Source organism: Sinohyriopsis cumingii, unplaced genomic scaffold (assembly GCF_028554795.1).
Source record: "Sinohyriopsis cumingii isolate HCF-2022 unplaced genomic scaffold, ASM2855479v2 utg000127l, whole genome shotgun sequence".
In the NCBI taxonomy this organism is placed as follows: domain Eukaryota; kingdom Metazoa; phylum Mollusca; class Bivalvia; order Unionida; family Unionidae; genus Sinohyriopsis; species Sinohyriopsis cumingii.
In genome coordinates this window covers 1535783-1550858 of record NW_028315871.1, presented here as the reverse complement: position 1 = coordinate 1550858, position 15076 = coordinate 1535783, and the positions used below count along the sequence as shown (strand labels likewise).

Sequence of the window (15076 nt, the reverse complement as noted above, 5' to 3'; positions counted from 1 at the left end):
GAAGCTACTGGCAAGCGTTCTCATACCCACATTGACCAAACGTGAGACTTGAACCCAGGCAGACAGAGAGATGCCAATGATCCATAACGGTGAGTGTTTTAGACCACTCGGCAACTTGGGACCCCCCACGGTAGCATGATGGGTATTGCCTCAAATCATATGTGTCTGTGTGATTTGGATTTTTTAATGTGGCTTTAAATGTTTTTATTTGTATCGCAATGTTGCCTGCATCTGGCAGCTTATAGTGATGTCTAGTACTGGGTCATCATGCCAATGACATGTAGTATCATGTCCCACCCAGTGACATTATCCTGACAGTGAGCTGACCAAGATGAACACTGCCCACTTAATGCCGATCGCCTAGTGATGCAGCTGTTAGTACCATCTTTGGTATGACCTATGAGCTTGCATCAGATCACCTCTGCATTATATGCCATCTTGACGTATCAGTCCCTAACCCTCCACCTTTATCTGCTACTAAGAGAAACCTCCATATAATAAATAGAACCAAACTAGTGCATGACATCCAAGCAAACCTAACAACTTGCTTACTTCCTACAGCATAACAACTTGATAACTGCCTGCGTTCATTGCTCGACAAACATGTCCCAGCTACCAAGTGCAGAGTATCAATTCAAAAGTGTTCTCCATGGTATAGCAATAATAGGGACCAGCTTCGCACTGCTAAAAGAGACCACCGTAAAGCTGAGAGGCTTTGACGTTCCACCAGAGTCACTATTTATACGTAAATCTATGAAGCCGCAAAGAAGAATGTCACAAATATAGTCCATGCAGTAAAATCAGCCCACTACACTACAAAGATCATGGAAAGTTTCAGCTGCAAAGAGCTCTTTGAGATTACTAACCAGCTAATGTCAAGGAACAAATCTACACCACTTCCAACTAGCTTCTCTCCAGTTGACCTTCCGGACATGTTTGCAAATTTCTTCTGTGATAAAGTAGAAACCATTAGAGATAAGCTTGACACCACAATTGCAACTGACTCGTCATCACCATACAGTTGGGATACAGAATTTGAGCAGCAACCATTAGCAGCATTTGAACCTGTCTCTATGGATTTTGTACGTACAATCCTGATGAAGAGTACACCAAAGTCATGTGAACTTGATCCAGTTCCAACATCACTGCTCCTTGAATGCATAGATCCAGTATTGCCTTCACTCACTGATGTTATTAATACCTCTCTCTCATCTGGGCAATTCCCATCATTTTTCAAAACTGCCATTGTAAAGCCTCTGCTGAAGAAACCAACACTAGACCATAATGATTTAAAGAACTACCACCCAGTTTCTAATCTCCCATTCATATCAAAAACTTAGAAAAGGTTGTTCTATCCCAGCTTGTATCTCATCTGAATTCAAACAGTCTTTTTAGCAGTGTACAATCTGCATATCGCACTTGCCACAGTGCTGAAACTACTCTTCAAAAAGTAGTTAATGACATTCTCCCTGCTTTGGATAGCAGAAAGATTACAGTCCTCACCCTCCTTGATTTGTCTGCAACATTTGACACAATAGACCATGATACATTACTTCACTGTCTCCAGCATGTATTTGGCATTCCTGATACAGCCTTACTGTGGTTCAAGTCCTACTTGGTCAACAGGACACATATTGTGTCTGCAAATGGAATACACTCCAGCCCAGTTGATCTATGTTGTGGTGTTCTACAGGGGTCTGTTCTTGGACCTGTTCTCTTCATTCGATACACTCAGCCGCTCTCAAGTGTCTTAGATCATCATCCGTTGTCTCACCAATTGTATGCTGATGACACCCAAAATATACAAATCTAGCCACCCAACTGATGTTGATGCTACCATCCAAGGTGTAGAGAGGTGCATTTCTGATGTGAAATCATGGATGACATGTAACAAACTGCAGATGAATGATGATAAAACTGAGGCTATTCTGATCACAACACAAAGACTTTCTCATTCACATCCTTTACCTCAAACAATAAATATCAGCAACACCAACATTAAATTCACACAATCAGTTTGAAACCTAGGTGTTACTCTGGACAGTACTCTCACACTGCACTAACATGTCATGAACATATGTAAGGCTGGATATCTTGAGCTGAGACGCATCAGCTCCATTAGCAAATATCTTTCAGTTGATGCCACTAAAACGCTTGTGTGTTCATTAGTACTTTCAAGACTGGACTACTGTAACTCAATTCTGTCTGGTTCATCTCAATATCTACTTCAGAAACTTCAAAAACACAGCTGCTTGGGTCATACTTAGAGTACCACGATCAGAGCACACCTCCCCGCTGCTCTGTACCCTACACTGGCTATCCATTCGATCCAGAATCAAACACAAAAATTGTTCTCTGTGCTACGTTTCACTGATGGACTCTAGTCCAACATACCTATCTGACCTCACCCATGTGTACACACCAGCAAGATATGTACACTCCTCATCTGACAATCATATACTCATTATTCACACTATGAAAACGAGGTTATATAGACAGCATTCTTTTGCATACCAGGGCCCAGCAATGTGGAATTAATTGCCTACTGAACTTAGACACAAAGACACAGTGATCCCATTCAAGAGTGCTCTCAAAACTCACTTATTTCGACTGCAAGAACAAACTTAAAGACCTAATAATGTTTCCTACCTTAAATATTCTCAGCATGTTTTTTTTATGTTTTCTAATTTCATGGTGTTCGTTTTTGTAATTATATCATTATATATGTTTTTTATCTTATAGGTGTTATCTAATGTAAGTTGTAAAGCGCTTAGAGCTTCTAAAGATTAGGTGCTATACAAAGTCCTCATTATTATTATTATTATTATTATCATTATGACTTGTCCGGGGTTCAAACCTACAATCTTTTGCATCTAAAGCAGATGCTCTACTCAGAGTACTGGAGCAGTAAATCATATGTTTGTGGAATTATGATACAAAATTTCTGGTGTGAATAAATTCTTTGTTTCTTTTCTTGTTAAATTATTTGTTTTTATTTTAATTTTTCAGATGAAGAGGTTTTGGAACTGTTTAATGAGTCATCTACTTTTACTGTTTCTCTTTTTATCTTGCAGTGAAAGTTTTACTTCACCTTGTTGGTTTTCTAAAGCAGGATTTGTTCTTCCTGAGTTAGGATTAATTGAGGCATTTAATAAATGAAAGTGTTGTTAATCTAGATGCATGTATGTTATTGTTTTGTGGGAAGGTCTGATGAATATACAGTATGAGTAGTAAATTTTCAATATATTAGTCCTTCTGACTACAAGAACATTTTTATTAAAAGTCAAACGGCTACAGTTTTGATGTTCACCCAGGCTAGCCCATGTCAGCTTCCTTATTATGTCCTTGAGGAATAATGCTATCCAGAAGCACCCATTTCCTTGGCATAATATAGCCAACTAAATAGCTCAAGTGCTAGAAAATGCATAGGCAAGCATTGATCAAACTTGAAAATGTACTCTTTTATTATCAAAACGTCATGTTATTTAACTGCCAAATTCATGTATATTAATTAAGTAAACTGGCATCTGATGGACTGAACTTGTCTACAAGTTTTATTAAATTCTTGTGATAGCTTGATTAAATTTAGATGTTGGCCATGTTGAGTGATGAGGAATATGTATGCATATTACAGAGTAGGTGTTGCATCTGGCTTTGGTCATACATTCTGATCGATCATTAATAAATTTGATATACAGTTAGAAAGTATACATAGGGTTTAACAGCACATGAGCACAAACATGACTATGTTATATAGTACTGAGTAAAATTAAAATGTTAAACTTTCTGAGTTTAAAACTTGCTAACATCCCTAGGAAACAAAATTTTATGAATTAAAAGTATATATATATATATATATATATATATATATATATATATATATATATATATATATATATATATATATATATATTCTTACAAAATAAAAGCTAAAATGTAAATATGTTAAAATTCTTCAAAAGCCAAAGTGGGACAGATCAAGGTAAAAAGAAAAGGCAAGATACTTCAAATGACATAAAATTCAATACAACATGGCAGTAATATGGTATCCACATGATAATGATATGATCATGTATCTGGTCTGTTATAATACTGAGGCTTTATGCTTGAACACAGTTTGTGGTATATAGCTTGGCTTATATTATTAGGTCAATGAAATAGCTTGATAATAGGTAATATTAATGCTTTTTATAGTTATGATCTTGCATTTTACTCATAGAGATTACTTCAAGGGCTGTGTTGACAGTAATATTTTGATCAAACTTTGCATAAAGTCTCATAAGCATGCCTAATTATTAGTAGAATCATTTGATTGTGTATGTTTGTTACCAAGACATAGGTCATAATTCTGATCAATCTTGTTATATATTCTTACAACATCATGGTTTTGGGAGAATTTGATTAAGTCTTCAGTGTGCTATGTATATTTATAGTGTGTGCTTATGTTTTGCCCATGATTAGTGATTGTTATAATAATGGTCATTTGTAAATATGTTTGCATAGCTAGGTTTTGTCCATCATTGTAGGATAGTTGAGGACGTGTATATATAAAGGAGACGTTCAACAAATAATTTATTCTATCTTAAAATCAGTCTCTGTAATCCAGTTGTTATCAATGTTTATTGTTGAGTTCAGATATAACTTGAATTATTTATTTAAAATATTAATTGGAATGACTAAGTGCTCACTGATTTTAGATTTACATATTATTTTGAATTATTGAGAACTCATTCAAAGACATTTTCGATTGCATCATCATGGTAGATCAGGACATTGAGGACTATTGGAATTCATTTGGAATATTCTGTACTTTTGGACTATGAAATTTAGCATTAGGTGGAGTTTAGTACAGAATACTGTTTCTTATATTTTCACTTTGTTACTTAGAAAAATAGTATGTTGACTTTACTTAAATTGTTGCTTTAACTTTTTTCTGTAACATACTTTAAGACCCAGAGATGTAACAGAAACTGGGGCTCATCCAGGATTATAATTTTTAAAAAAAGCATTTCAGAAAAAACAAGCAAATGCAAAGAGAGAAGAGAAACAAATGCAAATTTAGAGAGAGGAAAGGTAGAGGCAGATGCAGGGTAAGAGAGAGAGAATGGAGAGAAAATACAGATTCAGAGAGTAGAAAGGCATGTGTAGTATACTACAGCCCCTTCCCCTGTTTACACACAAATTCAGGATTTGATGTACCAAATATTAGGCTGGTACCCCATTTTCAGTAAAAAGAAATAGGCAAATACTTTCTTCACTTTAAGAAAATTCCTGTACACTTTAAATGGCCAAGAGAGCATTTGACCCTGTTATTACAGAGTGTGTTACAGAGTGTGCAGACCTGGTGATATTAGCCTCTAATTGTCAGTACAACAAAGCCCTGAATACAGGGAATGATATGGTTAAGGAAGATATCTTGCAGAGTTATAAGACAGCATAGGAATTGTAGAAAATAACTTGGACAAACCCATGTTGAATTTGGAAGGGAAAAGGAACTATTTGATAGGTGGTACTCAACCAAGAAGGTTTATAAAAATTGCATCAGACAGTTACCTATATTGGTGAACAAAAGTTGGACACTTTGGAAGATGCTTCTCATACAGATGGTGTGACTCACAAAGTTTCGTTTGTCAATAAGCCTTCTTAGTAGACGTTTTTTTTTTTTTATTGAGACTAATCATCTCATTCTAATATGAGTATTTCCAGAGCTCAAGCTGGAACAGCTTTTAGAAACCAAACATCTGTTACGACTGATCAGAAATAATTATCTCTTTGTATATGCCCTTATTGTAGAAAAAGTCATGTATTGAGAGCAATATATGTGATGGATCAAACAAACCCTGGTCTGAATTTGAATCATTCATGTTGAATGGTTCTATATAATTTATTGGTGATTCTGCCAAGCCAACCCTATTAAATATTAAGGGACACTTTAGCTTTTCAGAGTCTTTCTTAACAGGTACTTTGCATTATCTGAGAAAATCTGGTGAATGTGTTTTTATTAAGAGAGTAGAGTGAGGCTTTGTTAATGTTCCTCATGACTTATTCTCAAGACCTATGGTACGAGTCTATGCTCTTAAAATAAGTAACAGCAAAGAATGAAGACAATAAGTTTTGTAAACTTTAACAAATATTTATTTCCCTAGACTACACAGCAACAACAAAAAAAATAAGAGAAAAGAACTTATGGTATTGCAAATTAAATCCAAATTTTAATCCAAGAATTAAAACAAGTCCTATCAAGGAAATGTTCTAAGTGAAACACAGTTCAAATCCCGATAAAATTCAAGATGAAAGGTGATGACATCTCTAACGGTCAGCGTTGTACTGATGTGTCAACAGTCTCTTGTTGAATCACAGAAAATATTATTCCAGTTTTTGAATTCTGTATAAATTCCAGTATATGTCTTTGTCAAAGAATTATCATAGCTTTTTTGTATTTCCAGGGAAAACAAATCAATTGAATTCAATAATTTGAAGAAACAATTCATCCCAAACTGAACACAACATAGAACAACTTGATGTCTCAAGTTTTAAAGCACGACTGAGAGAATTCTTATCATAACATTGGTTATATGACTAACTAAAATGCAAAACAGATTCCCAGATGAGAGTCAATAGTTCATCCTTCTGGAAAAAATAGAAGTTTGTTACATGATAATTATCATATAGTCCAGGTATGACCTTGACCAAACTTAATGATTCTTACTCTGAGATAGATTAAAAAAAAATAAAAAAAAAACGTTTGCTGAAACTGTCACTTATTTTGAAACAAAGTCAGCAACTAGATACAATGTTTCTATTATTGGTTGTTGACATTGAGAATTAAAAGTTTTAAAAAAATCAGTCAAGTCAAGCAGAACTGAACTTGATTCTGGACAATATCAGGTCCAGTAAACAATATTACATTACAATTGGATGTAATGGAAGAAAAAGAATTTAAAACTAACAGACAAATAATTAAATTACATATACATAACAACCCATGAATGTTGGAACAGTGACTTCTTTTCCCAAAGAGGGTATTCATTTATTACTAGGTAATGACCTAGCTGGAGATAACATGATAGTTAACCCACTTGTAATGTACAAGCCTTGTATGGATCAAAAAGTTGATCCTTTTGGGAGTGGAATACCAGATTTATACTTTTGTTGTGCAATCACCAGAGCTGTGTCTAAGGAAGCTCTTGAGAAAGATGTTGATCAGGAAATTACTCCTTTAGCTCATACATTTTTGGACAGTTATTTGATGACATATTCTTTGGTCAAGTATTGATCCAGTAATAGTTATTCATCATAGTGATCCTCAATTTACTGCTCATTCTCTCTATTCTAATCAGAGTGACAAACTGCAATCACTCATTGGTGAACAGGAACAAGATCCCGAGGTATTCTGTTTCTTTCAGACCATGAGATGGCTATTAACGAAATGGAAGACATGCAATCCCCAGTTTGTTATTTTATGAAAAATGGGGTCCTTATGAGACAATGGAGACTACATGTAGTACCAACTAGTGACGAATGGTCAATAAGCTATCAAACTACCTTTTTGGAAGCCTTATAGATGGAAAATTCTTAGTCTAGCCCATGAAACATCTTGGCTTGTCATTTAGGAGTCGGTAAGACTTATCACAAAATCTTTAACTCATTTTTATGGACCAAAAAGTAATAGTGATGTTTTTAAATACTGCAGATAGTTTGACAGTTGTCAAATGGTAGGAAAATCTAATCAGAAGATACTTAATGGTCATCTGCAACCTATTCCTGCATTTGGCACAATAAAGGTAGAATGTATTAGTCCAAGTCAGGTAAATATTAAAACTAAAATCATTGTAAGACCTAATCAGGTAAATAGTAAAGCCAAAATCACTGGTTACACTTTTGATAACAATTTTAACACTTGCTGGCATTTCCATATCTGTCCAGTCTGATTTATTGTTTAGAAGGATTTCAGCAGACTTTGAAGAACATGGCTCTATTGCCCATACCTCAAAATTCCCTTTGAACTGATACAGTTGAAATGGATGTAAATGACTTAATTTATATTACTATCACTCCAGGGAGGTGGAAACAGAATCATCTTTGACATTTAAATATGTAAAAGTAGTAAGTTGATAAAGGTAGCACAGTTAGTTATTCAGTTGATTTATTTGTTCCTGTTGATACAGATAACACAGTTCATTTGATGTATTTGTACCTGTCACACAACCAATAAGGATGGAAATGATGGAATGAAGTCTGATTGTGGTGACTATGCTTTAACCAATCTTCCAAATTTAGAAATATTAAACAATCTGGACTAGAAAGTTTCACATCTACAAAAAGAAGGAGATGAATTGAAACAGCTATTATATGAATATGGGCACATGTCTCCTTAGCTTCCTACAAAAACAAATGTAATCTATCATGACATTAAGATTACTGATTTTACACGTGTGAAATAGAATCCTTACAGGATCAATCTCAAGTATGAATATTTGATAAAGAAATACAATATTTACTGGAGAATCATTCTATAAAACCAAGTGAAAGTAACTAGAGTTCACCATGTATTCTTGTACCTTAACCAGGTAATAGATTCCATATGTGTATGACTATAGAAATGTGAACAGTGACACCAAAACAGATTCATTTCCAGTGCCAAGCATAGATAAGTGCATTGACAAAATGGGAAGTGAGTGCAGAATATGTCACCAGGTTGGTCCTAATAAAAGATTCTGGCAAATGACACACATGGAAAAAGCAAAAGAAATTTTGGCATTTCTACAATAATAAGTCTTAGTTATTTTGTTCTTTTAGTTGAATTTATACCTTTTTTATTATTTTGATTTTCTTTTTTTTTAACAAGAAAATGTAGATATGTATTATTCTGCATATATTATGTTTTTGTGTTTGTCTTTATGTACAGTAATGTATTTCATTTTTGCCCAAACAAGACCTAACTTTAGATCCAAGACATAGGGAAGGTTTATTTTCCCTTGTTATTTTGCAGCTGCTGTATTTATTTCCAGGAATGCCAAACATATTGGATAAAAGTACTCTCTTTGTTGGAGAAATTGGTATGTCTGTCAATATTTCCATACGACTCTACAGCTATCCACTTATAGAGAGCTTTGTCATTCAGAGAAATGGAACAGAAATAATTAACAACAGCAGAATCATGACTCGTCTTACTTGGGATTTAGTAAATTATACATTCTATGGCAGCATTGTTAAATTGAAAGCTCAAAAGGCACATCTTATAATCCAGAACGTGACACATGGGGATTTTGACAACTACACATTGGAGCTGAGGAACAGTATAGGCAAAACTGACTTTAGGTTCCAGCTCGATGCATTTGGTAAGAAAACTCATATTGCCATTAGAAACAATAATTAGCATATTTTTGTTTTAAGACCAGTATGTGTAAACTAAAAATCTTCTTTTCCAGTCTAATTCACTCCCACTTAAATCCAATAAATAAGCACTTCAGTTAGGGAATTGAGCACTGAATGCAGCATCTTGAACTCCCATTTGCTTAAAATTCCCTAGAAATGGGTGAAAATGTTCCGGAGCCTAACTTTTGATACAGCATTTTTCCTGGATATGTAACGCTGAAAAGAACTTGGTCTACATGTTTGCATATCCATCTCTATGCTATAACTCATTTGCAGCAATATTATTCAAAAGGATAAAGGTATGCTGTGACATTTTATTTTTTGAAAACTAACTAGAAGGCACAAATAATTCTACCATGGTATAGCATATACTTCAGTAGCTCATGTCACTTTTAGTTTTATTTGAATTAATGATTCTGATATTTGCTTATGTTATTTATTTATTTATTTATTTAAAATTATATTCATATATAGCATAATATATATTCCTCATATCAATCCCCAAATCACAAAATATCATTTAGCATTTGTTTACGTTTGTTCATTACACTTTTAGAAAATATATGTACATTTTGTTTTAATATTCTTTAGGACAAATTTTTGGTGCTTATCTGCTCCCAGTCAGCTTCTATAGTAACATGAATTTAATCACAATGAATTGATGGAGATATATTTATAATTTTCATGTCTTATGCTAACTTCTTGAATACTATGCTTTTGTCTGGGTCTTAGTTGCTCTAAGGTTTGTAACGTCTTATTATGATGTATTGAAGTCATTGTTTGCAAAACTTTTTCAAATGTAATGCATTCAAGTCTAATCGAATTAAATGCAACTATTTTTAAATATATCTATTGTAAAAGCTTTGCAAAAGAAAACTTATTTCAAGATAGTATCTTCAATACTTTTGCTTTATTTATTACTGAACTATTAGCAATCCCTTTGCTAGCTAGTCATTGTTTTAATTATTATCTTCAAGTACTTTAAATAAAGCATGCTGAAAATTTCACTTTATTTTGATATTTTTGTCAAAATCTATAATCATGGTGGGATTTAGAAACATTTCAAAACAAAATTTCCTAGTATAGTACTTCTTGTTTTAATTTAAATTGTCATATTTAGAACTAAAATGTCAGGATTAGTAAGTAAAGATGGTCAACAGTTTGGGATGATAAATTAAGGTATGCTATTAAAAATAGCCTTATGGTGTTTGTTTTATAAATATTCTTTAATTTTAATGAGTGAAAGTAGCAAACTAATCACCCTTTAGAGACCTTCATAATCATAAAAATGACATGGGCATTTTATAATTATAAGTACATATCAGGTTTTGTGTTTAAACATGCAGCAGATGCAGTTTATTTTGTAACATAATCTCTTTCAGTTGTGAGACTTCCAGTCTGTACATTAAATCACCATTATCAAATGTGACTAGTCCTGCTTACATTTAAAGAGATAGTTTTAACACATCACTCATGGAATCAACGTCATTTAATGCTACAGATTTGGCAAAATCTGGTCATGGAGACAAATACAGAAAATTTATTTGTTAAATTACTGTCAGTTTTACTTCCTTAAGTGTCATTATGGCTTAGCCCTTATTACAATAAATTAATATTAAAACAAAAAAGATCAACATGGCCCTTGAGGCAGGCAATACATGCATGAAGACTGATTATTTAGGAAACTGTAATTAGTGACTTTAAATGGTTTAAGGTTGAAGCTAATGACACATTTTGGCAGTTCCGTCAGACAAATCTGTATTATTAGGCTAGTAAATATAGCCTAATTTTCAACATCCATTTTATTTAATTACTTTTTAATTAGTTTTATCTAAAACTTAACTTTCTGCCATCTTCTACTACTTGTTTCCAACTTAGTAAAATTCTGCTGTTATGGCTGCCTTGGAGGTCTTAACTTTGGAAAACTAAACTTTACAAGTAGATTGGTCTGTGATTACTAAAGTTTAATAGTACTTGAAGTGATGTTAGTAAATAAAATTTGTTGGAGTTAGATTATATTTTGCAGTAAACCTCCAACTTATTGTTTTGTCTTATATTTTACTTATCCTTGCACACTGACAACTCACTACAAATGCAAGTTATGAGTAATTATTAAGTGACCCTGTTGGTCCTATGTAAGTCAGGCACAGTATGCCTAAAAATACATTGTTTTAGCAAGGATCATTATTATCCGCCACAAACACCAAGCTTAATATATATATTTAATAAAATATGAACATTAATATTCATATAAATATCAGCTATGTGGATACTATGCATATCATGGGTTATATAATGTGAAGTGCTTTTCATTCTTTTATTTCTAAAACAGGTCCTCCCTTTGCAGTGCTTCGATTTTACTTCAACAAATTTGTTGGCAACCAGATTGAGTTGCACTTTGATCCTGGTTTCAACAGAGGACCCTCTCAGACTTTTATCATCGAAGAGAAGTCTGTAACAGAATCAAATGGTGTCTGGCAAAATACCAGTGTTACCAACCTGCAGGAAACTGAACGGAAAAACCAATTTAGAAATGGAACTTTCTTTGTCATCATTATCAAGCCTGTACTCCCTGGAATTTACCAGTATAGAATGTATTCATGGAATATCAAAGGCAAAAGTGAATTTTCAGAAAGCATAACAGTGACTGTTCCAGGAGGTAAGAGTACAGTGAAATTCATGGACACACCACCAATATTTTCTGTATACTTTTCCTATTGCTGTAAAATGCATCTATATTTTCAGTTTATATAGCATGCATATTCAGAGTTGCATCTACACTACGAGTGTTTCTGCATTTCATGTGCAGTTTGTCTAGGTACTGCCTGATCACACAAAGCAACCACTCGCTTTAGATGAAAGCATCCACCAAAACAGACATTGCTGCTAGTTAGCTCAAAAGCTACACAAACACACCCTCAACAATTTCAATTATATTTGATGCTACCTTGATGAAATGATGAGAAAGACCTTTCATGGTACGCATAAGAAGAGTCAAGAATGCAGACAACACAGTACTTTGTTCAGTTACAATTGTATTTTCTCATGCTTTGCATTCATTTGAAAATATCAAAGAATGTGATTTGACCAGTTAACTATCTTTTCTTGCTATCTGAAAGCTTATGTAAATGTGAAGATTTGCCAAAACCATTTCTTCAAAAGAATTAGAAAATACATTATATGATGCATCTTATATTGGAAGGGGTCGGCTATTACATAAAGGGTTTTTTTATAATGGGTGTGAAGATTCCATTATGGCAGTTTATTTTTAATACCAAATAACTTAATGCAATTAAATTCAACTTTTTAATCATATTCATCTATATGTTCTAATTAAAATAACATGTTGCATGTCGACAGCAGGTCTTAGGTCAGCATTTAATATGTCCCTATTGTAAACAGGTTCCAGAATTATAAAAAAAAATGTTGAGTGACAAATCAATAGAATTAACAAGATCATACTCATTTAACTTTAAATTCAGTTCTCATGTCCTGAATTGAAAGCTTGGGTGAATAAACAAATCTACACATTATATAAGCAGGCAAGAAAAGATTTCCATACAGAAGGTTTGTATTAGACACACAGAAAAACCAATTCCAGACATATATTGTTGGTATGCAAGCGTATAAAAAAAACCAAAAAGATACAAATATATGCAAATGAGCCTTGGGCTTAAAAAGTCAGCAAAGAAAAGTTGACATACATGATGATTTCAAATATATTTTAATGGGCAGAGACCAGAAAAATGGTACATTTCCATGAAGTAAAAGAATTTTGCAAGTGAAAGGTCAAGGAATTATTGGTAAAAGAAAACGTACATTAAAAGATCATCTATAGTGGAAGGTTTAATTAACCTTTAAAGACTAGAACTTGAAACCAAAAATGAAATGAATCATGGATAGATTTATTGCATAAATGTATAAAGAGATGATAATGGTTAACCCAACTTCATCACCAGGCAAAGCCATTGACTCTGAAAATAGATCTAAATTGTGGATTAATCAAATTGGGTGTCTGGCAACTGATACATATGAAATGCGCAAATATAAAAAGGCAAATAATAGGTTTTTTTCAGAATGTTATTATGGAAGAAATATTTACAATCATGAAAGTACCTTTAATGGCCCTATTGTGTATTAATTGGAAGATGTAAACAGTTAAAGAATTATGTAATATTGTATAAGATAAATAGGTTCACTACTTCACTTATACTTCACAACTATTTTCAGCATGTTTTTTATGTTTTCTAATTTCATGGTGTTTGATTTTTGTAATCATATCATTATATATGTTTTTTATGTTTATGCACTTGGAAGTTCCAATGAATACTAATTTGAATAAATAGTTCCATCCAAGGCAAATGAAAATCTGAAAACAACATAAGACTTAATCTGCTAAAGACTTCAATGTTAATTTCTCAAGTAAACAACATTTTATAAAAAAGACACTAAAACAGATCCAGGATGAGGGTCAAAAGCTAATTTCCGAAACATTATGAGTTTTCAAAAGACAAGGTCTATTGCTAAAATTTTAATAAAGAAAATGGCAAACATCAGATTGATGAGATCTTTCCATAGGGAAAGATTAAGATTAAGATTTCATGTTTATCTCCATTGATAACGATCCTAATTTTTAATATACAGTCTCACAGAAAAATGTATTATGATGTTTACAAGCCAATGTTCCTAGTCAGGTACACTGAACTTGATTTTGGACTAAGATCAGTTACAAAGTGAAATCATACATAACACACAATTATGGGGAAATATAAACAACAAACAATACAAATAAAATAGACATAACAGATGGTCTTTCACCTGTTGTCCTTCCGTTGTTTGTTGTCCATCCATTAGCACAAGTTACTTATCATTAATTCTCCTACACTGCATGGAGGATTCCCTTGAAACTTTGCACACACATTCATACCATGGTCTAAAGTGGTTTCCACTAGTAGACTTATTATAATGTTTCATTAATCCTGGTGGTCTAAGGTTGACATTGCCTGGGGTGGGAGTGGGAGACAAGCACCCCAATCCTCCAAAAATGCCCCATACGGCTTGCGTCTCTGATTGCCTCTGTCAGCTAAAATTCAGCTCCTGGCCTTCACGAGTGGCTTAGATTTGAAGTCCGGCAGACCACGTTTTACACTAACAGGAGAAGGGGTGAAGGCGGGCCACTGGCTCCTTAAAACCAGTTGCTTCTGGTAGATGGAACTCATAAACCTTGGATAGTAGCTCATCTAGGAGAAGGAAAACTCTGATTCCAAACCTCTGCTGCCTTGTGGCTATATCCACTCATGGGAAAGGCTAAGGGACTAAATCCCGACAGAAAATCCGGAGACGGAGTCCCAAAGGTGGTCTGACATTGGCTTCAACGTCACTCCGGCAACTCCTGCGACGCTGTTGTGCCAAGTTGTATCGGCATTCGTCGTTCCCTTGGGCCCACCAGCTGCATGGAGAGGGGGGATCTGCTGCATGGACAACAGCTGATTCTCCATACCACCCTGCCCAGGCTTCATAGCTCCACTGGAGAGGACACTCCAGCATCATCTTACGGCATCAGCACAACACGAGAAGTAGCAGTTTACTGGTTCTAAGTCAAAGCTCAGTTGCACAGAGCTTGGCGCCAGGGGTCACCAGGTCTCACTGGACAGCTACCGCCCGCCTCAAGCTGGGCAGACCCCAGTCAGTAAATTGC

General features: G+C 34.1%; 1 protein-coding gene across 3 annotated transcripts in view; it reads left to right on the top strand.

Moving 5' to 3' along the window:
* The window catches only part of LOC149774839 (uncharacterized), a 161024-nt gene that overhangs the window by 72268 nt on the left and 73680 nt on the right, over nucleotides 1-15076 (top strand). For 2 of the 3 annotated variants that reach the window (XM_089944687.1, XM_089944688.1), the window contains exons 8-9: nucleotides 9012-9341; nucleotides 11711-12037. In XM_089944687.1, the coding sequence (XP_089800813.1) occupies nucleotides 9012-9341; nucleotides 11711-12037 (657 nt within the window). Of the gene's footprint in view, nucleotides 1-9011; nucleotides 9342-11710; nucleotides 14123-15076 lie in introns of those variants that run through there. The other variant, XM_089944689.1, reaches the window with a different exon arrangement.